General features: G+C 45.2%; 1 protein-coding gene across 2 annotated transcripts in view; it reads left to right on the top strand.

Annotated features, from left to right (window-relative positions):
* The window catches only part of LOC144491690 (sodium-coupled neutral amino acid transporter 3-like), a 171,815-nt gene extending 144,952 nt beyond the window's left edge, over positions 1-26,863 (top strand). Inside the window, exons 14-16 of one of the 2 annotated variants that reach the window (XM_078209873.1) lie at positions 2,283-2,427; positions 20,114-20,217; positions 25,385-26,863. In XM_078209873.1, coding sequence (XP_078065999.1) covers positions 2,283-2,427; positions 20,114-20,217; positions 25,385-25,489 — 354 coding nt within the window. In that variant the 3' untranslated portion in view covers positions 25,490-26,863. The remainder of the gene's footprint in view (positions 1-2,282; positions 2,428-20,113; positions 20,218-25,384) is intronic. The other variant, XM_078209872.1, reaches the window with a different exon arrangement.
* The last annotated feature ends 325 nt before the right edge of the window (positions 26,864-27,188 follow it).

Below are 27,188 nucleotides of genomic sequence, written 5' to 3'. Positions count from 1 at the left end.
ATCGAATCATTCAAAGGGGAACTAGACTGTGTGCAGGGTTATTGGGAGAATAACCCTAAGTGAGAGCCAGTGCAGACACAAATGGGCCGAATGGCCTCCTTCTGCGCTGTAACAATTCTGTGATTTTCATACACTCCATCCTCTTTCTTACTTGAAAGTTTCTCTTTTGTTCCTTTTTCTTCTTAAAATTAGCACTCCCTCTTTCAATCTCAGCGCAGAGTCACGTACCACAGCAAAGTAATAACAGACTTTTTACATCTCTGAACATCAAAAGGAAATAAAATGTTGGCAGAAGGAAAAAACTCCTAATTGATACATTACAGGAATTTTCAGCTTTGATGTATAAAGATATTTAAACAGTTTAACTCCAAATAAAATCACAATTGACAACTCTTCACAAAGGGTAATGATAATCACAGACATTATTCCTCCATTAAGACTTCCCTTAAAGCCTATCTTCTTTGATCAAGGATTTGGCCCAATGCTTCCAAAATCATCTTATGTAACTTGCTGTCACATTTTGCTTCATAATGCTTTTGTGAAGGGTCTTGAGATGTTTTACTGTGCTAAAGTTGCTCTATAAAAATGAGTTATTATTTTTGTGTAGTTTAGTAAAGTAAAGTTTATTTATTAGTCACAAGCAGGCTTACATTAACACTGCAATGAAGTTACTGTGAAAATCCCCTAGTCAACACACTCCGGCGCCTGTTCGGGTACACTGAGGGAGAATTTAGCATGGCCAATGCACCCTAACCAGCACGTCTTTCGGACTGTGGGAGGAAACCGGAGCACCCGGAGGAAACCCACGCAGACACGAGGAGAACGTGCAGACTCTGCACAGACAGTGACCCAAGCCGGGAATTGAACCCAGGTCCCTGGCGCTGTGAAGGGGATTCTCACCGGGTTCCGGCTGTGCCAGAAATTGAACCCAGATCCCTGGTGCTGTGAGGCAGCGGTGCTAACCACTGTGCCACTGTGCCGCCCCAAATGGCAAATGTATTGTCATTTAGTCCTATTGAGGACCAATTTATGTTGGTGACAAACAAAGTCAAACAATATCATAAAGGTTAGACATTATTGCCTTATAGTGACAATGATTATTATTATAGATTATGTCCCCATAAAATTCTAACGTACACTTGGCACATTTGGCAGTTTGCTAATAGAGAGGTTTGAAGAATGACCATGAAAGCAGCCAGCTCTTGAGTAAAAATTCAACTGGTTCACTTGTGCCCTTGGCGGGGGAGGGAACTGTTACCAGCTCTGTGCAGTGCGGCCTACACATGGCTCTAGTTCCACACTCCCTGGATGACCTTTGGCGCGTCCTGATGAGGCTTAGCAAGTTGTCTAAACAACTGCTACGAACATGGAGAAAGGCCACCTTCTTTTTCTCTATCTGCATACAGAGTAGAAGTCAAATGGTAGGAACCAGGTATCACAGGCAACTGGAGATGAGCAACAAATGTGGCATTGGTCAGGATTACCTCAGTCCCCAAGAACCATTTTTAAAAAACCATTTGTTCTATTTGAAATTTATTGCCAACAGTAACTTCTACTGCAGTTCGTCACGGGTAAATATTTGAGCCACAGGTTAGCAAGGTCATTAAAAACATAAACCAAGCACTAGTCTTTGTCTCTAGAGAGCTAATTCTGAAAAGTAGGGAAGTTCTCTTCAAAACCACATTCCACAATGAAGCCAACTAAAAGTGGTTAAAATGTCACTGAGCTTCCAAGCTAACATTCCCCATAATCCAGTGGTACGCAGCTCAGGACAATGGCCAGGCAATTTGGATTTTGGTCAAACCATTCAAATATTTACTGTTCAAGCTTAAGGACACAACAGTTGTGACCAGCACAGTTCTTGAGAGAACTTTACAACTCAATCCAGCTAACTAATATCCTAGGATAGTTGGAGCTCCAACAGCGAGTGTCGGTCATTACCACCCCAAGTTACTATTATTGTCCACTGGAGTAAGTACATGCGACAAAGGACAGAGCAACTCTTCATGGATTTCCCATATTACAGCCATCTGAATGCCAAGGCCAGACTTGTACCCGACTGGCTATCTTTCACGTGGCGAGAGACCCAATCCTACCAGATGGAGAGTTGGATTTGGTTGCGATTGGAATTCCTGATGATCATGGAAAGTGTGGCAGGCTTCAGTGTTCCACCATCACAGCCGCTGGATGACACGACTAGCAGAGACAGAAAATGGGGATCGGGGGGAATATTTCTGGTGTGCCTCTTTTTAAACCTTTCCCGTAATTTTGCTTGTTTGCAGGTACGCCGTGCGATCCAGCAAATGCTTTTCCAGAACAAACCATTTAGTTGGCTCAGACATATCATCATCGCCATCTGCCTCCTTACTTTGATCAACCTACTGGTTATCTTTGCACCAAACATACTCGATATCTTTGGAATTATTGGTAAGTGGGAAGCAGCTACCTAGAATAGGTGATGGGGAGCTCTAATGCTGTAATAAAATTAAACAGTTTGGGGAATGAACTAATCCAAGATGCCATATAACACCTCAGCTATGCTGACTAATGGTAATAGCTCACTTTTTAAACCATGTACATACTGATAAAGTGGACTATGCAATATAAATTCTTGCTAACAGTGGAACTGTTTGATGTGCAGATGTGACAATGTCCATGTTGACTCTCTGACTAGCACAGTTTGCCTGAGTCCTTTAGAACAGCAGAGGATCTACCCACCAAAGAAAAATACTCTATTGAAACAATGGGTGATAGAATGAGAGGGCAAGCCTGAAGGTGTGGAGCCTCAGTTGCCTAATTGCTCTGGAATGGGCAGGGTTTACCTGCGATGTCCTGTATGTCCTGTCCTCTATCACAAGTGCAGTCTGGGTGAATGCTAACTGAACAGGGAATGAAAATGTAAAGGGAATGATCCTGGACACTCACATTTCCAATTGGCTTTGGCCAAGGCCTGGGAGATCAGCAGTTGAGTATACACATTTGGCCTGATGCCTGGTATCTTTTCTTTGCTTTTGAGGTGTCCAGTCTATTCTGGGGATAATTGATTCCTTACCTCCCTAGCCTCAGGGTAAGAATTTGGGTCAGGGAGATGATCAGCTCAGTGGTAGCACTATTGACGGAGTCAGCAAGTTGCAAATTAAATTTCCTTTTTTCTTTATTCATTTGTGGGACACGGGCATCTCTCTCTGGCCAGCATTTTTTGTCCATCCCTAGTTGCCCTAGAACTGATTGGCTTGCTGGGCCATTTCAGAGGGTAGTTGAGAGTCAACCACATTGCTGTAGGCCAGACCAGTCAAGGGCAGCAGATTTCCTTCCCTAAAGGATATTACTGAACCAGCAACAATCGACAATGGTTTCATGATCATCAGTAAATTCTTAATTCCACATATCTTTTATTGAATTCAAATTCCACCATCTGCAGGATTCGAACCCGGGTCCCCAGAATATTAGCTAAGTTTCTGGATTAATATTTTAGCGATAATACCACTAGGCCATCGCCACCGCCCCGACACCATAGACTCCTAAGCTGACACTTTGGTGCCGTATCGAGAAAGTGCCGCCCTTTGAGATGAACCATTAAACAAGGGATCAGTCTGCCTGCCTGTTAGGTGGACACAAAAGATGCTATGTGTCACTATTTTGACAATGAGCAGGGGGACTCCCCACAGTGTTTGGGCCAATATGTCACTGCCAACCACCATCAGTAAAACTGATCATCTTGTCATTGCTTTGTTGTTGTTTGTGGGATCTTGCTCTGCACAGATTGGTTGCCATGTTTCCTACATTGCAACAGTGACTTTGCTTCAAAAGTACTTCATTGGCCGCAAGCCGCTTCAGAATGTTCTGGGCGGCACGGTGGCACAGTGGTTAGCACTGCTGCCTGACAGCGCCAGGGACCTGGATTCAATTCCAGCCTTGGGTCACTGTCTGTGTGGAGTCTGCACGTTCTCCCCGTGTCTGCGTGGGTTTCCTCCGGGTGCTCTGGTTTCCTCCCACACTCCAAAGATGTTAGATGGATTAGCCATGCTAAATTGTCCCTCAGTGTCAGGGGGATTATCAGGGTAAATACATGGGGTTGTGGGGATAGGGCCCAGGTGGGATTGTTGTCAGTGCAGGCTCGATGGGCCGAATTGCCTCCTTCTGCACTGTAGGGATTCTAGGTCGTGAACGATGCTATGCAGGTGCAACTTCTTCCTTTGCTCTTTACGTGGGTCGGTGGATTCACACAGATAGACAATGTGTTGCAGTTAACCGTCTAACTGGCAGTGAGTGATCGCTCTGACCAAATACTTTCTCACACTTCCTTGGTTCTGGTACCCGCTCCTGTCACCTCACAGAAGACCCCCACCTTCCTCCGAGGCAGACTGAGTTATAGGGATAGAGAATCGAGATGAGGTGTGAGGGAGTGGAGTGGGATCGGGGTGTGGGGGAGAGAGCGAGTGGTGTGAGACAGTAGGCAGATGGTATGTTGACCTTCATTGTGAGAGGTTTTGAGTACCAGGAGCAGGGATGTGTTGTTGCAATTATACAGGGCCTTGGTGAGGCCACACCTAGAATATTGTGTGCAGTTGTGGTCTCCTTTTCTGAGGAAGGATGTGCTTGCTCTCGAGGGAGTGCAGCGAAGGTTTACCAGGCTGATTCCGGGGACTGATGTATGAGGAGAGATTGACGAGGTTAGGATTGTTTTCACTGGAGTTCAGACGAATGAGGGGGAACTCATAGAGACTTATAAAATTCTAACAGGACTAGACAGGGTAGATGCAGAGAGGATATTCCCGATGGTGGGGGAGTCCAGAACCAGGGGCCACAGTCTGAGAATTCGGGATATACCATTTAGGACGGAGGTGAGGAGACATTTCTTCACCCAAAGAGTGGTGAGCCTGTGGAATTCATTACCACAGGAAGTAGTTGATGCCAAAACATTGAATGTATTCAAGAGGCAGCTGGATATAGCACTTGGGGCAAATGGGATCAAAGGTTATGAGGAGAAAGCAGGATTAGGCGATTGAATTGGACAATCAGCCATGATCATGATGAAGGGGGAGTAGGCTGGAAGGGCCGAATGGCCTCCTCCTGCTCCTGCCTTCTATGTTTCTATGAGACTTCCTTTTTAACCAGTAGCTTTATTTAAATTTTTTTCAGTGAGTTAATAAATCTGAGCCCTCCGACATGATTGTCACGAGCTGTATCCTCCCGCCACTGACTTAGAGTGCAGCACGTCTTTGTAACAATGCTCGCACAGATTGGTGCATCTTTTCCCGACCTTACAACAATACGAAGAGACTTTTGCCATGACTTGATTGTAAGCCAGTCTTTGAAGCAGACACAGGTTTAACAGTGTAATTAAATCCACACACAGGCTGTAAGCAATTTAACTTTTTTACACATTCTCACATTTTGATCTGTAACAGGTGAGGCTTTTTCTTGGTGGGTAGACTGTGGGGCCATTTTAGTCCACATTAAGAGAGCTAAAACTGTGCTTTTCCAAATATTTCCAAAACGCACCCATCACCACCGCCTCCCCACCCCCCCCCCCCTCCCCCCACCCCCAACCCCCGACATTCTCTGAACTTCTGCCCGCCTGCTGTGTGACCTTGACCAGGGGAACATATGATTGAATTCACAAGCTGTGAATGATCCGAGTGTCAGCATGTTTATTATTAGTGAAAGCAAATCAAGCCAATCTGAAGCCAGAGACTTGGGGGCAGCACTCACAGTGTAGATCAGTTTACGTACAGTCGCAGTGTGACTGGTTCTATTTATTTAGACTGTGTGCCTTGTCCCTTGGTTCCCTGCAATTTATTTTCAAGTAAAACTGCAAGCCAGGAACAACTTCTATTTAAGACACAAAGCGCTCCCTAACGTCCAGGCCCTATTGCCAATATTCAAAAAGACTTTAGCTAAAAGCTAAGAGATTTACAGTATGTGCCTTGATTATTCAATCTTCTGTTGCAGAAGTTGGTGATTATTGGTCACTTAGACTGGTGGAAGTTGAGGCTACAAGTCATAGAGTCATAAATTCATAGAGGTTTACAGCATGGAAACAGGCCCTTTGGCCCAACTTGTCCATGCTGCCCTTTTTTTTAAACCCCTAAGCTAATCCCAATTGCCCGCATTTGGCCCATATCCTTCTATACCCATCTTACCCATGTAACAATTTAAATGCTTTTTAAAAGACAAAATTGTACCCGCCTCTACTACTGCCTCTGGCAGCTTGTTCCAGACACTCACCACCCTCTGTGTGAAAGAATTGCCCTCTGGACACTTTTGTATCTCTCCCCTCTCACCTTAAACCTATGCCCTCTCGTTTTAGACTCCCCTACCTTTGGGAAAAGCTATTGACTATCTAGCTGATCTGTTCCCCTCATTATTTTATAGACCTCCATAAGATCACCCCTCAGCCTCCTACGCTCCAGAGAAAAAATTCCCGGTCTATCCAGCCTCTCCTTATAACTCAAACTATCAAGTCCCGGTAGCATCCTGGTAAATCTTTTCTGCACTCTTTCTAGTTTAATAATATCCTTTCTAATAATAGGGTGACCAGAACTGTACACAGTATTCCAAATGTGGCCTTACCAATGTCTTGTACAACTTCAACAAGACGTCCCAACTCCTGTATTCAATGATCTGACCGATGAAACCAAGCATGCCGAATACCTTCTTCACCACTTTGTCCACCTTTCAAGTCAAGCTGTGTTTCAACTGCTGGCCTGCAATGTTGGGTCATATTTTTTAAGTGCACTGCAGTGAAACCTTTATGCATTTAGACCAAGGTTTCAGGTCAAATTGCTTCTTTTGTAGGACTGTACAAAAACAACCCAGAACGAAGCAAAGGTTTTACAGAAACGTTCAGGTTTGATTAAGTCACATTAGAGATTTCAAATCATTCTTCAATATTGTAGCAAAGAGAGGTGTGTCCCTGAAGGTTTCAGTCTTGCATTCTTCAGGACAAATGAAAATATACCAAGTTTCGAACTACCACAACAATTTATACTGCAGGAGAAAAGGACGATGATTAGTTGGAAAATTGATTCCAATTAGCCGAGGTGTTGCCATGGAGAAAAAAATGGGAAACTCCCAGGCTCCCCAAGATCCTGGGTAATTCAAAAAAGGTGCAAGGTTTAAATATATTCATTTTGGTTTGCAGAGAATAGATCCCCAGTGTATGAATGTATGTCACTTCCAGCAAGTATAAATAAGCCACGTTCGGAGCGTGACTGATTATCTTAGATTAATTGTTGGTATTAGTGCACTCAGCATTGTTCAACAAGTACTGCCCAATTTGAATAATAGGTTAATTAAGCACTTTTGCGCTGTTACTATGCAGTGGCTACATTAGTGGCATTTTCCACTAACAGGATGCTGCCATCAGTCCAAAATGACGTTATGCTACCACACAATTGAGCAATTTCCATTTCCGTGCCTGTGCAATGCCAGGTATTAAGGCTGTACATCCTAATGATTGGCTGATCGAATCAAACAGCATGTTTCTTTGGTTGTTTGTTATAGGCAGAGGTCAGACTGTATATAACCAGCCTTCACTTGTAAGCAGCAAAATAAAGTGTCTACTGTTAAGCCGCGATTCTGTGATTGAGCAGCACTTGCTGAATAATGTTGAGTGTGACAATAGGATAGATAGTCCTGGGGCTATATGCGCACAAATCATTTACGTTAGCAGGACAGGTTGAGAAAGTGGTTGAAAAGGCAAAGGTTTCAGGGCTTCATAAATTGAGGCAGAGTACTAAAAACAAGGAAGTTTGGTATTCTGGGTGGCATAATGGCAAGGTGGTTAGCACTGCTGCCTCACAGCGCCAGGGATCCCGGGTTCGATTCCAGGCTTGGGTCACTGTCTGTGCGGAGTTTGCACGTCCTCCTCGTGTCTGCGTGGGTTTCCTCCGGGTGCTCCAGTTTTCTCCCACAGTCCAAAGATGTGCGGGTTAGGTGGATTGGCCATGCTAAATTGCCCCTTAGTGTCAGGGGGACTAGCTAGGGTAAATGCATGGGGTTATGAGGATAGGACCTGGGTGGGATTGTGGTCGGGCAGACTGGATGGGCCAAATGGCCTCCTTCTGCACTGTAGGATTCTATAATTCTATGAGTCATTATAAAAACACTGATTTGGCCTCAACTGGGGTATAGTGTACAATTCAGGGCTCTGTACATTCGGGATGATGTGCAGGCTTTAGAGAGAATGCGGTAAAGAATGATGAGAATGGTTGCCGAGATGAGTGCCGCATTTTTTCGACAGATTAGAGGAGCTGGGAGTATTCTCCTCACAAATGTCCCTTTCGGAGACGGGTTGCGAACCAGAGGAAACAGTTATAATTTGATTGGCAAAAGAACCAAAGATGACCTGGGAAATTTGGCAGGATTTACCGAGAAAGCAAGGCCGAGTATTTCACGGCAGCGGGAGGCAGCCACTTTCCACCTCGTAGTGAAGCAGACCACCATTATATTTCAAATCAAGGTGCGAAGATGGGGAGAGCTGTACTCAGGCTACAAAACCCCCTGCACCTTAAGCAGTGATGGGAATGACGGAAAACAGCTTGGCACAGAGATATCTGCTTTCGATCGGGAAATGGGACTAGCTGGATTGCTCTTTGAAAGAACCATCGCAGATTTAGTGTGTTGATTCCCTCTTTCTGTGTTGTACTGTTCTATGCTTCTGCGCCCCAAAAATGGAGAAGGCGGCCATTTCAAATTTTGATTTTGATTTTGATTTGATTTATTATTGTCTCGTGTAATAGTATACAGTGAAAAGTATTGTTTCTTGCACACTATACAGACAAAGCATACCGTTTACAAAAGGAAAGGAGAGAGTGCAGAATGTAGTGATACGATCATAGCTAGGGTGTACAGAAAGATCAACTTAATGCAAAGTATCTCCATTCAAAAGTCTGACAGCAGCAGGGAAGAAGCTGATCTTGAGCTGGTTAGTACGTGACCTCAGACACTTGTATCTTTTTCCCGACTGAAGAAGGTGGAAGAGAGAATGCTCGGGGTGCATGGCTGCTTTGCCGAGGCAGCGGGAAGTGTAGACAGAATCAATGGATGGGAGGCTGGTTTGAGTGATGGACTGGGCTTCGTTCACGACCCATTATAGTTTCTTGCCATCTTGGGCAGAACAGGAGCCATACCAAGCTGTGATACAACCAAAAAGAATGCTCTCTATGATGCATCTGTAAAAGTTGGTGAGAGTCGTAGCTGACATGCCAAATTTCCTTAGTCTTCTGAGAAAGCAGAGGCGTTGGTGGGCTTTCTTAACCATAGTGTCAGCATGGCGGGGGAAACCAGGACAGGTTGTTGGTGATCTGGACACCTAAAAACTTGAAGCTCCCGACTATTCTACTTCATCCCCATTGATGTAGACGGAGAGAACTGTGGGTGCGATCATACCGGCCGTCCACGCCATGCTCCTGCTGCGACGATGTCGGAGAATTTGGCGACCAGCCAAATCTCCGTTCACTGCAGCGGGATGGGAAAATTCCAGCTGATGTGAATGGTGATCAGATTCCAGCCTGTATCTGTTAAAAACCTGGCAGACAGTGCACATTCCTGTCGATGATGCATTTACTTCCTATAACATTTGCGCTGTCACATTTAGTTGGCAATAACATTATGCCTTTGAAACGTAACTCATTGTGAGCAATGCCACGGGGGAGCTGATGGTGTCTGGTGCTGTACGTGTGGTGTTGTAAATATTCTTTTACATGCCATTTCTGCTTTCAATAAGTGCTACATTCGTAACAGAGTTGGTAAGCGTTTCACTGAGGAAGTACATCAATCAGGAACTGCATCTGGATTATATTAGTGTCCAGTTGTCTAAGTGTGGGGAGTGCATTCCGGTTGGGTAATGTATTGGCTGAACAGCATAACCTCAGGGGGGGACTTCTGTTCTGGAGAATTTGGGGTAAAACTTGGACGATGTAAGTTCTTTGTCAGGCACAGATTCCTCCCCCTTCCCCACCCCACTGCCCCACATCACTACCACCACCTGGCCCTCCAAAAACATTACTTCACCTTTTCCACAACTTGGTCTGCTATTTTAAAATAATATTTTGATTTGACTGCATTCTGAAGATGTCATCGATGGACGGAAGCTTGGTAATGGAGTCTGGCGAAGCTACATTAACATGAATTAGTAATACAGTTATCAACCCCCGGAGCTGGGTGCACTGATGTTTTTGTTAGCTTTTCGTTACGCAGCTCTCGCTGTGTTCTGAGCCAGTTCCTCCGATCACAGGTTAAACAAGCAGGTTTTTTTCTCTTGTGCTAAACAAAAACCTCAAAGGGAAAATGGTATAAAACTTCAGGTGCTAAACATTCCAAAGTAAAGAAAAAGGAAATGTCAGGAGTGGGTGACACCTGAAAGAGAATGTTTAAAGTCCTCCAATAGATCCAACATGGGCCTGTAACATTAACCCATTATTATAAGAACCTAAGAACTAGGAGCAGGAGTGGGCCATCTGGCCCCTCGAGCCTGCTCCGCCATTCAAAAAGATCATGGCTGATCTTTTCATGGACTCAGCTCCACTTCCCCGCCCACTCACCATAACCCTTAACTCCTTTTCTATTCAAAAATGTATCTTGCATTAAAAACATTCAATGAGGTAGCCTCAACTGCTTCACTGGGCTGGGAATTCCACTGATTCACAACCCTTTGTGTGAAGAAGTTCCTCCTCAAATCTGCTCCCCCTTATTTTGAGGCCATGCCCCCTAGTTCTAGTTTCACCTGCCAGTGGAAACAACTTCCCTGCTTCTATCTTATCTATTCCCTTCATAATCTTAGATGTTTCTATAAGCTCTCCCCTTATTGTTCTGAATTCCAATGAGTATAGCCCCAGTCTACTCAGTCTCTCCTCATAAGCTTAATCTCTTAGAGGCTGCACATAGAATCCCTACAGTGCAGAAGAAGGCGATTGGAGGTTGCACATTCTCCCCATATCTCTGTGGGTTTCCTCCAGGTGCTCCGGTTTCCTCCGACAGTCCAAGGTTAGGTGGATTGGCCATGCTAAATTGATCCTTAGTCTGTTGACACTTGATTTATACACTATTACACAGATCTGAATTTTCGTTAAGACGGAGATCATATCCGTCATTACGAAAATGGCTGCAGTGGTCCGGAACTGGAAGTGCTGCCCCCGAACACAGCATGCACCATTTTCACTGGATTTTGTGGGAACAGGAGGTGTTGGTTCTAAGTTGCACATGCTCGGTTCACAGAGGCAGTTCCCCCTGTAACAACAGTTTCCTATAATCATGTTGGATTTTCAGCAACTTGGTATGGGAAGCACAATACTTGCAGAGTAGACCTGGTAGGAGCAGATCTAAACTTTGCAGAACTACTTAGGTAGGTGGGGTACACTTTTGCAGAGGTAAGATACTTTTGCATATGGTCCCAGGACACTTTTGGAGGAGAATGGTGCCCTTTGGGAGAAGTAAGCTGCCCTTTAGGAATGTTAAAAGTAGACACAAATGTACATACACTCACTGGCAGTTTCAAGTGCATTGGAACTGTCAAAATGAATTATCAAAAAGAATTGTCAAGCTGCCAAGGCATTTAAAAATCCTGCCCTTTAAATATTTGAAAAATTAATGCTTGCTATCTCACACTATCTATTGACATAAGCCTGTGGGTTATCATTATTGGAATAGTGCTACATGACTGATTTTGCAACTGGGGCTGTCTCTCAGTTCACAGTTTGATCGATAGCCTCAAGTGATTATAGAGTCTTTGAACTGAGGCTATAAATTCTAAAGCTTTTTATAAGTGATTAAAGGAAATTAAATGTAGTGAGTGAGTTTTTATCAATGAGAATGGTTCTTTTTGAAATTGAAATTAATAGACACTTCAGAACTTTATTTTATCTCATCCCAGCATGGGGTCTCATGGGGTCTCATATTGAGGTCTACTCCTGGTTGAAACTGGCCAAGTTGGCATGGCAAGCGTAAAGGCAAAGGGTGGTGGTTGAGGAGTGGGAGTGGGGGAACTTGGGTTTTCATGAGTTGGCACTATGATGGCATGGGGCTAAAAAGACCGTGGAGAATGGGTAGAGGGGCATAGGTTGACATGGAGGGTATGAGGGGCTGTGGAAGCTGGCGTGGATTGGTCGTGGGAAGTGTATGATGGGGTGAGTGGGTGTAAGTGATGAGAGCTGCTTTGGGTGTCATTTTTTAAAAAAACCTCCACACAATGCTGGTGCACCGAGGTAGGCCTTTCACCCAGCCTGCCTCTGCCCCCTACAGCCTCCACATTCATTCTGAGATTGCCTGCCACCACTTCCATTTTCAACTTCCAACAATCTCAGTGGGTCAAAGTGAACTCTTTGTATAAGGAATTGTTTCAATGGACAATTCCTGTTGAAACCATCTACCGTGGTGGGATTCGAGTCAGTGACCCCAAAGTGTTACCTTAGGCTTGTGGTTTACCAGTTCAGTTCCTCCTTTGACCTCTAGGCCACAGGAGGAACCGAATCCTGGTATTCTCAGGCAGTCTCCCATCCAAGTACTAACCAGGCCTGAGTCTGCTTAGCTTCTAAGATCAGACGTTTTCAGACTGGTATGGCCTTAGGCTAAATCTGTGACTTGGCCAATAGAAAACAACAGCAAAGGGTTCATCTGGGATTTGAACCTGGGACCTCGCACAAACTCTCTGATTGTAACACCCAAAGTGAGAATCAAACCACTAGACCAAGAAACCACTGCAAACGATCCCAGCGGGACTCGAACCTGCAATCCTCTGATTATGTTTTTTAAAATTCATTCGTGGGACATGGGTGTCGCTGGCTGGCCAGCATGCATTGCCCATCCCTAGTTGTTCTTGGACAGCTGTTGAGAATCAGCCACATTGCTGTGGCTCTGGAGTCACATATGGGCCAGACCAGGTAAGGATAGCAGATTTCCTTTTCCAAAGGATATTACTGAACCAAATTGTTGTTTCCGACAATAGATTCATGATCATCAGTCGATTCTTAATTCCAGATATATGTTTTATTGAATTCAAATTCAGCCATCTGCCATTATGGGATTCGAACCCAGGTCCCCAGAACATTAGCTGAGTTTCTGGATTAATAATCTGGCGATAATACCACTAGGCCACCAATTCCCCCCATACGTCACAAGTTATACCCAAGCCAGATGTAACAAAGTGTTCTTTGAGTTTCAATGAATGGTTAATATCCGTCACCTCAATTATCTCATCCTCCCACCATCCAGAGAGACCAGTCACTTGCACATACTTGCTCACTTATAATATCATGGAGGAATTTGAGAGAAGGGCAATCAAGCTTTTCTCATTGAGTTCACTGGTGGAAAAGTAATCAGGCAGTCTTCTCCACTTGCAGTCAACAGAAAGCCATGGGCTGATGGTGCACGCACCTGCCTAGATAGACTCAAAGTGGAAAACCCCCCCTCTTATGTTCCTCGTCACTGGGGCTTTGAGTGATAAAATGCCAGTGGGTGGAGGAGGCAAGTCCTCATCTCCCAGTCACGTGAGGCAAGGAGAGAAAAGTGATCCTTCCTCCCCCTCTTACTTGTTTGCCAACAGTGTTTTCTGTTTAAAGAAGTGCAGTGACCCAGTTCAGATAAGATAACTCGAGCTGCCCGGAGGGATCTTTGTCAAATACGTACAACAACATCAACGATAAAAGGTTGCCTTTATGACAGGTCGCAAAGATGAGGCACTGTCAAGGATGGAAACTGATGGTTTTTTGAAGTGCAATGCTGGAAATTTCCCTCATAGCTGCTCAGCCTTCAGGATTGTAGAACCCCATTTCAAGGCACATTTTTCTTATACTTAAAGGGAGAGATTGACAGATTTGGGTTTGCAGGGTTATGGAGAATGGGCAGGAAAGCGGAGCCGAGGCTGAGATGAGATCAGCCATGATGGCATTCAAAGTTTGCAGATGATTCCAAGTTGGGTGGGAGGGTGAACTGTGACGAGGATACAGAGATCCTTCAGAATTACCTGGACAGGTTGGGTGAGTGGGCTAATCAATGGCAGATGCAGTGTAATTTGGATAAATGTGAGGTTGTTCGGTTTTGAAGCAAAAACAAGAAGGCAGATTACTACCTGAATGGCTGTAAATTGGGAGAGGGGAGTGTGCAGCGGGACCTGGGTGTCCTTGTGCACCAGTCGCTGAAGGTAAGCATGCAGGTGCAGCAGGCGGTAAAGAAAGCAAATGGCATGTTGGCCTTCATTGCGAGAGGTTTCGAGTACAGGAGCAGGGATGTGTTGTTGCAACTATACAGGGCCTTGGTGAGGCCACACCTAGAGTATTGTGTGCAGTTTTGGTCTCCTTTTCTGAGGAAGGATGTTCCTGCTCTCGAGGGAGTGCAGCGAAGGTTTACCAGGCTGATTCCGGGGATGGCAGGACTGATGTATGAGGAGAGATTGACTAGGTTAGGATTGTTTTCGCTGGAGTTCAGACGAATGAGGGGGGATCTCATAGAGACTTATAAAATTCTAACAGGACTAGACAGGGTAGATGCAGGGAGGATGTTCCCGATGGTGGGGGAGTCCAGAACCAGGGGTCACAGTCTGAGTCTTCATTTAGACCATTTAGGACGGAGGTGAGGAGATATTTTTTCACCCAAAGCGCAGTGAGCCTGTGGAATTCATTACCACAGGAAGTAGTTGATGCCAAAACATTGAATGTATTCAGGAGACGGCTGGATAAAGCACTTGGGGCAAATGGGATCAAAGGTTATGGGGAGAAAGCAGGATTAGGCTATTGAATTGGACGATCAGCCATGATCGTGATGAATGGCGGAACAGGCTCAAGCGGCTGAATTGCCTCCTCCTGCTCCTAATTCTTATGATTCTTATAAACAGGCACCAGAGATTCTTGATCGAAACGTCTGGGGATAACCCTGAATGTAAATTTATCAGTGCTAGTATAGTCAAAGCAGAAAGCTTAATGGAAATCCCAGCATTTCAACTTTTCTTTAAAGAAGAGTTGTTTTAACCATTATGAAGAAGAAGGATCTTCTTACAAGAAAAAAAACTTTCTAAAGTATCTGCTTTTGCAACAAAGTAGCCACTTCAGAAAGTATGGCGCATCAATCATTTTGTGTAGCACTACAATGTGTGGTTTTTGAAGCAATCCACTAGTTGATAATCTGTGGTTGATTTTCCCTACAATCTGCTGAATATATTAAATTGAATTAAGGAGATACTAACACATCACCTGGTACTTGCTTCCAACCCTGAAAGGTATGTCTTCACTGAGATTTGTAATGATACAAAGGGGGGTGGGGTGGTGAACTGTAGCTCAGGGGTTGTTATTTCAATTATAATTAGGAACTTAAGAATTTATAAAGGAAAAGTTGACAAGAAGCATGCACAGACATTATGGGCGGGATTCTCCGATCAAAAGTCTGAGGACACGTACCAACAGACTCAAGAGCTGCTTCTTCCCTGCTGCCATCAGACTTTTGAATGGACCTACCATATATTAAGTTGATCTTTCTCTATACCCTAGCTATGACTACAACAGTACATTCTGCACTCTCTCCTTTCCTTCTCCCCTATGTACTCTATGAATGGTATGATTTGTCTGTATAGCTCGCAAGAAGCAATACTTTTCACTGTATCCCAATACATGTGATAATAATAAATCAATTCAATTCAAACTCCGATCTCATTTGTACCCGCCCAGTTGCCACCGAGAATGGAGAATTTGGCACAACAGCCAAAACTCCATTAGCTGCAGCGGGACTGGAGAATCCCAGCCATGGACAAGGTTGGAGGTTTCCGACATATATTTTTTAAATACGTTATTGTTACAACCACATGAGGAGGGGTGAAATGACTCCCCTATTCTCCTACTCCAGGTCTGACTGTAATAGGGACAGGGTTGGGGCAGCATGATGGCACAGTGGTTAGCACTGTTGCCTCACAGTACCAGGGACCCAGATTCGATTCCCAGCTTGGGTCACTGTCTGTGCGGAGTTTGCACGTTCTCCCCATATCTGCGCGGGTTTCTTCCGGGTGCTCTGGATTCCTCCCACAGCCCAAGGACGTGCTGGTTAGGTGCATTGGCCATGCTAAATTCTCCCTCAGTGTACCCAAATAGGCACCGGAATGTGGCGACTGGGGGATTTTCATTGCAGTGTAAATGTAAGCCTACTTGTGATTAATAAATTAACTTTAACTTAACTTTTCTTCTAAACGCCAGAGAATAGACAACCCAACCTCTCCACATTTGTTGTATATTTTTGGTTTGCATTCATGCTTCCTGTCGCAGGCCAATTTTTATGAGACAGTTTCAACTTGTTTGTGGGGTGATATTGGTTTGTATATGTTGTGTAGCAACGGGTGACATTGTTTGACAATGGGTGGTGAATGGTGCGAAATGTTTCTATATGCTAATGGATGGTCAGTAAATGGCCTTTGTGTGGTGATGGATAGGCTTGTGTGGCGATAGACGGTCTTTTGTGATGATGGATGGTCTTGTGTGGAGATAGAAGATCTTATGTGGTGACGGACGGTGTTATATGCCAATGAATGATCTTGTGTGACAATGTTTTGATAGATGTTGTTGTCTTAATTGGTATCTATTAACTGTTATCTATTATGCAGTGGTGCATTGTATTTTTAGTGGCTCAGACACCTTGTGATAACCTCTGGGTACAAGTGTTAATGTCAGCTTGCCTGTCTGAGATATTGTACTAATTGCCTTGGATGGCACGTTTTATGTTGACTAATATGTGAAGTGTTTATTTTTGAGGCAGGTGGAGGGGGGGGGGGCGCCTTTGAGATGTATGAGTTGAGAGAAAGAGAACAAATGTGACTTTGGCATCCTTCCTCACTTTATCTTTGAGTGCTTTCTGTGGTTTGGCTATAATTCAGATGGCTCTGGGATAAAGGGAATAGGAATGGAGAGCACTTCATTGAAATCCACTTCTTATCCAGCATGGAATTCCAGTGAAGCAGATTGGTGTTGCAGTCACTTGCCTTCCTCACAGGTCACAAAGCAACAATGCTGATCGCTAATCCAGCTGTAACCTTTCTTGAATAGAATACAACTCAAAGTTTTGAAAATTCGTACAATCATCATAGACTCCCTACAGTGCAGAAGGAGGCCATTTGGCCCATTGAACCTGCACTGACAACAATTCCACTCAGGCCCTATCCCCGTATCTCCCACGTATTTATCCTGCTGGTCCCCCTGACACTAAGGAGCAATTTAGCATGATCAATCCAATTAATCTGTACATCTTTGGAGTGTGGGAGGAAACCGGAGCACCCAGAGGAAACCCACGCAGACACGGGGAGAACATGCAAACTCCACGCTGACAGCCACCCGAGAGCAGAATTGAACCCAGGTCCCTGGCACTGTGAGGCTTTTGCTACCAAATAAACCTGTTGGACTTTAACCTGGTGTTGTTAAACTTCTTACTGTGTTTACCCCAGTCCAACGCCGGCATCTCCACACACTGTGAGGCAGCAGTGCTGATAGAGCACCTATTGATCCATATTTAAAATGTCACCAAAAGCTGTCGGCAAATAAGCCACCTCTCGTGAGCAACACAGAATGATATGTATGGTCCCACATTTGTGGTTTACGCTATTCTCTGCTAAGGAGGCAGGGAGATTGTCACAACCATAATGAGTAAACAGAAAATGCTGGATAAACTCAGCAGGCCTGGCAGCATCTGTGGAGAGAAACCAAAATTAACGTTTTGTATCTAAATAACCCTTCTGCAACTAACAACTAGCCACCAGGAGGGAGAAATGAGCCAGGTCTCCCACTCTGACTGCTATCCAGTGAGACAAGCTGTGTGTGAATATTAGGCAATAAGAAGTTTAACAACACCAGGTTAAAGTCCAACAGGTTTATTTGGTAGCAAAAGCCACACAAGCTTTCGAGGCTCTGAGCCCCTTCTTCAGGTGAGTGGGAATTCTGTTCACAAACAGAACTTATAAGACACAGACTCAATTTACATGAATAATGGTTGGAATGCGAATACTTACAACTAATCCAGTCTTTAAGAAACAAAACAATGGGAGTGGAGAGAGCATCAAGACAGGCTAAAAAGATGTGTATTGTCTCCAGACAAGACAGCCAGTGAAACTCTGCAGGTCCACGCAACTGTGGGAGTTACAAATAGTGTGACAAATAGTGTGACAAATAGTGTGACATTTATGTCACACTATTTGTAACTCCCACAGTTGCGTGGACCTGCAGAGTTTCACTGGCTGTCTTGTCTGGAGACAATACACATCTTTTTAGCCTGTCTTGATGCTCTCTCCACTCCCATTGTTTTGTTTCTTAAAGACTGGATTAGTTGTAAGTATTCGCATTCCAACCATTATTCATGTAAATTGAGTCTGTGTCTTATAAGTTCTGTTTGTGAACAGAATTCCCACTCACCTGAAGAAGGGGCTCAGAGCCTCGAAAGCTTGTGTGGCTTTTGCTACCAAATAAACCTGTTGGACTTTAACCTGGTGTTGTTAAACTTCTTACTGTGTTTACCCCAGTCCAACGCCGGCATCTCCACATCAATATTAGGCAAGAACAGGGCTGGGCTCAGTTATACTGCTCCTCCCTCCCTTCCCCACTCAGAATGGTTTGGATGGAGATTGACTATTTGATGGAGCGAGGGAGCGATTTACTCAGCACTGAAGATGAGTTTTGTTTGAACTGGCACTCAGTGCTAACAAGGGGAAGCAAGCAACCAAACATCCCATTCCCCAGAGTTAATATATGAAGAGAGACTGGATCAACTGAGCTTGTACTCACTGGAATTTAGAAGAATGAGAGGGGATCTCATAGAAACATATAAAATCCTGATAAGATTGGATAGGCTAGATGCGGGAAGAATGTTCCCGATGTTGGGAACTAGGGGTCACAGTCTAAGAATAAGGAGTAAGCCATTCAGGACTGAGATTAGGAAGAACTTATTCACTCGGAGAGTTGTGAACCTGTGGAATTCTCTACCACAGAAAGCTGTTGGGGCCAGTTCGTTACTACGTCCAGTTCTGGTCGCCGCACTACCAGAAGGACGTGGAGGCGTTAGAGAGAGTGCAGAGAAGGTTTACCAGGATGTTGCCTGGTATGGAGGGTCTTAGCTATGAGGAGAGATTGGGTAAACTGGGGTTGTTCTCCCTGGAAAGACGGAGAATGAGGGGAGATCTAATAGAGGTGTACAAGATTATGAAGGGGATAGATAGGGTGAACGGTGGGAAGCTTTTTCCCAGATCAGAAGTGACGTTCACGAGGGGTCACGGGCTCAAGGTGAGAGGGGCGAAGTATAACTCAGATATTAGAGGGATGTTTTTTACACAGAGGGTGGTGGGGGCCTGGAATGCGCTGCCAAGTAGGGTGGTGGAGGCAGGCACGCTGACATCGTTTAAGACTTACCTGGATAGTCACATGAGCAGCCTGGGAATGGAGGGATACAAACGATTGGTCTAGTTGGACCAAGGAGCGGCACAGGCTTGGAGGGCCGAAGGGCCTGTTTCCTGTGCTGTATTGTTCTTTGTTCTTTGTTAGATATGTTCATGAGGGAGCTGGACGTGGCGCTAGTGGCTAAAGGGATCAAGGGGTATGGAGAGAAAGTGGGAGTGGGATACTGAAAGTGCATGATCAGCCTTGATCATATTGAATGGTGGAGCAGGCTCGAAGGGCCGAATGGCCTACCCCTGCATCTATTTTCTATGTTTCTATGTTGACACTTCTTTAGTGGAACGCGAAATGTGGAATGTGAGAAACACAAAAAACATAAACCTTCAATGACAAATTGATTTGATTGGATTTGATTATTTATTGTCACGTGTATCGGTGTATAATGAAAAGTATTGCTTCTTGCACGCTATACAGACAAAGCATACCATTCATAGAGTACATAGGGGAGAAGAAAAGAAGAGGGTGAAATAAAGCATTGTTAGAGAGCTTATAAGAGTTAGAATATAGTTTTAAAAGCATAAAATAAGAGTAAAACATAGAATTAGAGGATATGTTGGGGACAGCTTGCAAGAAGCTGCCACACTCCGGCGCCATCTTGAATTCCTGGTGCCTAAGGAAACGTATCATTCATATAAATTCAAAAAATGCTTGTGCGTTGAAAGGCCGATCTGAAGTTAATGGTTTCTCTTCTCTTTCTCCAGGTGCTACCTCCGCCCCATGTTTAATTTTCATCTTCCCAGCTGTGTTCTACATACGGATAATGCCAAAGGAAGAAGAGCCAATGAGGTCGCTTCCAAAAATCCTGGTATGTCTCCAGTGAACAAAGCCCAAAAATGCAGAAGTTGTTCTGTATCGAATAATGTTTCAGAGCATTCCTTGTTAAAATGACAGCACACCATAGACTTATGTTCAACCAATCTTCTGGGATTCCTGTTTTCAAAAACATTATTGACATGATAAACATGGGAAGGCACGGTGAATATTGTGCACTTTTGTGCTGAACTTTTGTCCAGGGTGGCCCCACTTCCGTTGGTCTGTCCAGGCAGGATTTAGAGTTGCCTGGACAGACCAGGCTTGTTGTGACTCTGATCCATTGCCCCGATCATCAATTAGCCTCACATAGCACGAGATGTACAAAGGCCCACATAATTCCAGATTTTGCCCCTTAGTCTGGGATAAGAAGGACTAAACTTGCAGTTAGATAGTGGCTTGGGTGGGCAGGTGGTTGGGGTGGGAGTGGGGGGGCTGGATTTTTAGACCTTGCAGGGAGCAAGGTACAGTGGTAGGCAGGTGTTAAAAAAAACTCCGCCAGTCACCATGCCGGTTCTTCGGCTCAATCCGATCCCTGGGTCATTTCGCCTGGGCCTAGGGGTGCTGGCACAAAGGCAGATACCCAGCCTCCAGCAGCAGTAGCCAATTGACCCTCTTAATGGCTATTTAAGGTCAATTGTTGGAGGTTGATGCACTATCAATCGAGTCAAGACTAGTTGTGAGCAAGACAAATAGGGTTTTATCAGCAAGAACTTGGAGCCACCCCTGTCGGTGATCTGGTCTGAACTGAGGGCAAGGGGGAGGAGCCACCGCCTTTATACCCAGACCAGGGGGAGGAGACTTGGGCGGAACCGACAGGGATGTGCCACATATACAGGTACTGAGAAATACTAACTACGGTGGTTAACCACTACAGATAACAGTGGTTTACCACAGGGGTGCTACCCAGAACCTCGCAGGCAGCAGGGACCAGTGCAGCTGCCTTGATGTGGCCTTCCAGCTGCAGACTAGGGAGCCAGGCTTTCAGGCAGGCTAAGAGGCCCCCCCCCCCTCCGCCCCCCACCGTGCATAGTTAATTGCTCTTTGGAGAGGACCCTTTGCACAACCACCCTGTCCTCCCCCAGCCCCCTGACCTCCACTTCCTTCCCTCCGGCAACAGTGACCTGGCTGCTGGAGTTTTAAAATATATATTAATTTTTAAAGGTTGGAGAGAAGGCAACTCCATTTTGAAGCACCCTCGCTCTCACTTAACCTCCTCCGGCATCCTCCTCTTGCTTCCGAGCTGGAGGGGCTTCTATTGTACACACACCACCCCCCACCCCCCTGCAGCTTCAAGAGCCCACCTGCCAGACTTAACTGGACAGCGAACCTGACCCCTGATTCCTAATTGGCCAGTTCGGGAAAGATCACAGCCAAGTGACTGTTCCCCTCACGAGATGTGGGTTTCTGACCCCCATTTGACCCTAACAGCCAGGTCCAGAAACCCGCAGAGAAAACCCTGTCCTCACGCTGACCTGCAGCACCTCATAACCAAGAATGATACTGAACCTCAGTCTCTACTGTGTCGACAGACAACACCAGGACGGCGCATGCACAGGAATTGGCGTAAGGACAAGGTTTATAGTGTCAGACTTGAGTGAACTGCTGCATGTGTACAGGATCCAACACTGAGACACAGAAGTTATTCAAAACCAGAAATGTGTAATGTGTGAGTCCTCCATTTGCTGTGCAGTCTGCTGACTGATGTCATGCTGTGGCACAGTGGTTAGCACTGCTGCCTCCCAGCTCCAGGGACATAGATTCAATTCCAGCCTCGGGTCACTGTCTGTGTGGCGTCTGCACGTTCTCCCCATGTCTGCGTGGGTTTCCTCTGGGTGCTCCGGTTTCCTCCCACACTCCAAAGATGTGCAGTTTAGATGAATTGGCCATGCTGAATTGCCCTTTAGTCTCCCAAGATGTGTCGGTTTGGGGGATTAGCGCAGTAAATACTTGGGGTTATGGGGATTGGGCCTGGATAATGATGTTAAGTCAGTGCAGAACCTATGGGCCAATTGGCCTCCTTCTGCACAGTAATGATTCTATGATTTTATGATTCTTTAGCAGTGAGCATCTTGCAGTGAAGGCTACAGCCAATCCAGATAGGATCACATTCAACCAAACATGATAGGGACCGTTTAAGGATATATTTATTGGAGTTTAGTCAGAGGCAGTTGGAGGGAAAACATGTTTACAAATGGACTCAAAAGCCTAGACACATTGGACGACTGTTAGACCCCACTCTTAGGACAGAATAAATGTTTGCCGTTTTCTGTACACTGTTCAAGGCAAAGGGTGAGAAGGTGTATGAACAAAATGCGGCTTATTTATTGAAGCAACTTTCTAAATCCAACACAGCCCACATGCTCGCAGGAAACAAACCCTTTTGGTTCTTCTCTCTTTCCACTGGCTCTGTTTGAGGAACAGGAAATGTAAGCCCTGATTGCACTGACACAGAATATGGTTGTCATTGGAAAGGCCAGTTTTAACATATACTGGGTGGCAGGGTGGCACAGTGGTTAGCACTGTTACTTCACAGTGCCAGGGACCCGGGTTCAATTCCCGGTTGGGTCACTGTCTGTGTTTAGTTTGCACATTCTCCCCGAGTCTGCGTGGGTTTCCTCCAGGTGCTCCGGTTTCCACCCACATTCTGAAAGACGCGCTGGTTAGGTGCATTGACCCAAACAGGCGCCAGACTGTGGCAACTAGGGGAATTTCACAGTAACTTCATTGCAGTGTTAATGTAAACCTTGTGACTAATAAATAAACTTTACATGTGAAGCTTTTGGGACTGACACAAAGAGATATTTGCATGGCAGGTGTTGGTGGAGGTTGGTTACTAGGAAGGTCCTGATAATGGGATATTGTGCCAATCTGGTCCTGTTTATTTTATTGGTTTAAAAGGGGTTTTTTTGGCCATGCGATGTTTGTTTCTCCTTTCCTCAGTAGAGGCTGAAATAGTTCACCAGTGAATGGGGATACGACCAGAGTGGAACAGATGGAGGAGCAGCATTCTTAAAATGCATTCAGGAGAATGTTTTTTTAAACAAGACATTACAAGAGGAGGGGCCAGTTTTGGACTTGATTTTAGGGAATGAAGCTGGACAGGTGAAAGAGGCATCAGCTGGGAAGCATTTTGGTGGAAGTCATCCAAGTTCAATTCGATTTAGGATAGTTATGGAAAAGGACCAAAACTTCTCAGTTGGGGAAAGATAAAATATGATTTTTTTTAAAATTCATTTGTGGGACATGGGCATCGCTGGCTGGCCAGCATTTATTGCCCATCCCTAGTTGCCCAAGGGCAGTTGAGAGTCAACCACATTGCTGTGGCTCTGGAGTCATATGTAGGCCAGACCAGGTAAGGACGGCAGATTTCCTTCCCTCAAGGACATTCGTGAACCAGGTGGATTTTCCAACAATGGTTTCACGGTCATCAGCAGATTCTTAATTCCAGATTTTTAAAAATTGAATTCAAATTCCACCATCTACCATGGCGGGATTTGAACTTGGGTTCCCAGAACATTAGCTGAGTTTCCAGATTAATAGTCTAGCGATAATACCACTAGGCCATCGTCTCACCACTTTGCTGAAGTTTTATGGAAAGAACTTGAAGATACATAAGTGCCAAGTCAGTGAGAGGCATTCAAAACAAGACAGTGAGGGTTCAGAGCAAGTAAAGAAAAAGGGTGGGATTAACAAATGTGGAACCCCCGAGAAGTCAAGTGGTTTAAAGAGAAGGATAAAGAAAGGAAAGGCTATTACAGATACCAAGGACTCAATACTGCAGTCAACCAAGAGGAGTATATAAAGTGTCAGGGTGAAATTAAAAAGGAAATTAGGAAAGCAAAGTGAGGGCATGAAAAAATATTGACAAGTAAAATCAAGGAAAAGTCAAAATTTTCTCATAGATGTGCAAAAGAGGAAGAGGATAACTAAAGCAAGAGTTGGGCCTATTAGTGCACCTCAAGCACCTGTTTGGGTACCCTGAGGGAGAATTTAGCATGGCTGATGCACCGAACCAGCATGTCTTTCAGACTGTGGGAGGAAACCAATGCAGACACAGGGAGAACGTGCAGACTCCGCACAGACAGTGACCCAAGCCAAGAATCGAACCCAGGTCCCTGGTGCTGTGAGGCAACAGTGCTAACCACTGTGCCACCGTGCCATACTGGTATATGCTGGTATGTCTGCTGGACACTGGTGAATAGCACCTTGGCCGATTTTGTCTAACTCCGTCCATGCAGGTTGTGGAGATGGGAATCCCCTTCTTGTAAATTTCCTCCTTTAGAAAGTATCTGGATGAGTACTCGGCACGCCATAACATTCAAGGCTATGGGCCAAGTGCTGGCAAATGGGATTAGGTGGGCAGGTCAGGGCCTTTCATGCGTCGGTGCAGACTCAATGGGCCGAAGGGCCTCTTCTGCACTGTAGTATTCTGTGATTCTGTAAAGCCTAACCATTTTGGTGAAGCCTGGTTGATACACTTTGGGATAAAATGGCATTGGTTAAATCCAAGGACGCTGCCTAACGGGTAATCCTTAGTCGAAGGGCAGCCCCTTTTCAAAGCCGTTAAAAATGATGAGGGGTTTTGAGTAGAATAGAAATGGGAGAAACTGTTTTCCTTGTCAGTAATACAGAGAACACCTTTAAAATAATGGGCAAAAGTTCCAGAAGGGAGGGGAGAAGAACATTTTCTTGTTACATCGCGAGTTGTTGTGATATGAAATGTGCTGTCTGAAATGTGGAAGCTGATTCAGTAGTAGGATTTGACAATCTACTTAAAAAGAAAAACCGTGTAGAGATGGAGGGAATGAATAGGGGAGAGGGTAGCCCTTTCACAAAACCAGCGCGCACACAATAGGCTGAATGGTCTCATTCTGTGCTATATAATTGCATTTAAATTTTGTCGACTATATAGCACAGAAAGAAGGCATTTGGCCCAACTCTTCAGTGCTGGCAGTGTTGGATTGGAGGAGACGCAATGGTATAGTCCCGAGATCTCTTGTCTTACGGACTGCTTCCTCCACCCTTCATTTCCTGGCAGTTTGGGAGCTTGACCCTTTCTTGACCCGCTAGTTTGGGAGCTTGACCCTTTCTTGACCCGCTAGTTTGGGAGCCTGACCCTTTCTCCCTCAGCTAACCATGTCTTTCTCTTTATTTCCCAGGCGATTTGTTTTGCGGGCCTGGGCTTCCTCTTCATGACCATGAGCCTGAGCTTCATCATCATCGACTGGTCCATAGGAGGCGGCAACGTGAACGGGGGCCACTAGACAACAGGGTGCCTCGTCCACGGAGAGCCAAGTGCCCCCCCTCCCTCACCCTCAACAAGCAAGAAAATCGCGATAGAAAACTGCCAACAAGCCCAATGCCCACCCTGCCCCCTCTGTAATGAGACACTGCTAGTACTGTACATATATATAGTTTTGCACACCAGCAATTTTTATACCATATAACTGTATAGTAATGAATCGATGCAAATATGTTGCATGAGATTTTATAAAACTGCAACATTTCTAAGTTATTTTGTATAGATCTAGGACAGAGGTGGCATTTGCAGTGTTAGTCTGTGAAATAACTGGCTTAGTATAGTGTAGGGTCACAGGTATAGTTGCCTGGGGCCTGAATTTAGCACCTTGGGTATACTGGGGGGGGCTAAGTCTTGTTTTTATAATATATATTTTACATTGTGCTCTTTTGACACAACTGAACACTATACAGAAGCATTTTTAAAGATGGTTAGGAGCATTGCAAAGCAAAGCAAAGATTTCTGAGCTGCCATTCACTGTTTCCACTTCCCATCGCCCTACTAAACGCTGTGTGCACTTTTTTTTGTCGTAGGTAACAGCAGTTCCGATGCCTGATTACTTAATTTATTTTTAAAAGAAAAGCCTTTGATGTCTCGGTAGGTGAATGCCCTGCGCGGTTTGTAGGGGTGAACCGTCCATGCCTGGCCACATTGCCCCGGTGCGAAGCTTTCTCTGTGCCGAGTGAGCTGGTCTCAGCCAAGCCACGGTGAGGGGGTTTGCCAGGCTAGTGAGGGGTTGGTGTGGAGGGGTGTTCCACTATCCAGAACTCCGCAGACTTTTGTAGTTCCTGAATTGCGCTCAAACTCAACTGTTCTGCTTCCACTTTGACAGCCTGCAGACTCACTGGCTGCTTGCGTGTGAAAGGTGGCCACTCGGGTAAGGTATGAGAAGACTGACATTACCTATCAGATTTATAATTTAACATGATAAGCAATATAGATATATATTTTAAATTATTCAGAGATAGATATTTAGCGGATTAATGAAGTGCTTAGATTTTGCTCGCTATAAACACAGTACTGGGTCTCACAACATTGAAGAAGCATTGAGATGAGGACTTGAAATGCCATAGCAAGCAAGGCTACGGGCCAAGTGCTGGAAAATGGGATTACAATAGATAGGTGCTTGATGGCCGGCGCAGACATGGTGGGCCAAAGGGCCCTCTTTCTGTGCTGGAAAACTCTCCATCAACTTTATTGTTCTTCAACATGGAAATAGCCCTGGTTAAAACCCTGTCTTTTGACCTTCTTCCCACAAAGACTATGAGCTCTGTAGTGCTTGTGGAATACTTGGTGACCTGATTATTCATTTGTGCAAACGGTTGACAATAAAGTTTGGAAAACGAATGCCTGTTTACGGTGGGAAACATTTTCCTCATCAGTAGACACACGGCTTCTGGGTCTGAGGGGCTGCTCTACACAACTTGCAAAACTTGCCTGCGACCCAGCCTGGTGAAGCTGGCTGCTGCTCTCTGCTGTGGAGTGTTAGAACCAGAGTTGCGATCCTCAAGACTACTCCTGAAAAGGGGTGGTATGGTGGTTAGCACTGCTGCCTCACAGCGCCAGGGACCCGGGTTTGATTCCAGCCTCGGGTGACTGTGCAGAGTTTGCACATTCTCCCTGTGTCTGCATGCATTGCCTTCAGGTGCTCCAGTTTCCTCCCA

Source organism: Mustelus asterias, chromosome 3 (genome assembly GCF_964213995.1).
Source record: "Mustelus asterias chromosome 3, sMusAst1.hap1.1, whole genome shotgun sequence".
In the NCBI taxonomy this organism is placed as follows: Eukaryota; Metazoa; Chordata; class Chondrichthyes; order Carcharhiniformes; family Triakidae; genus Mustelus; species Mustelus asterias.
The sequence above is the reverse complement of the archived record's forward strand: the minus strand, read 5'-3'. Positions and strand labels throughout refer to the sequence as shown.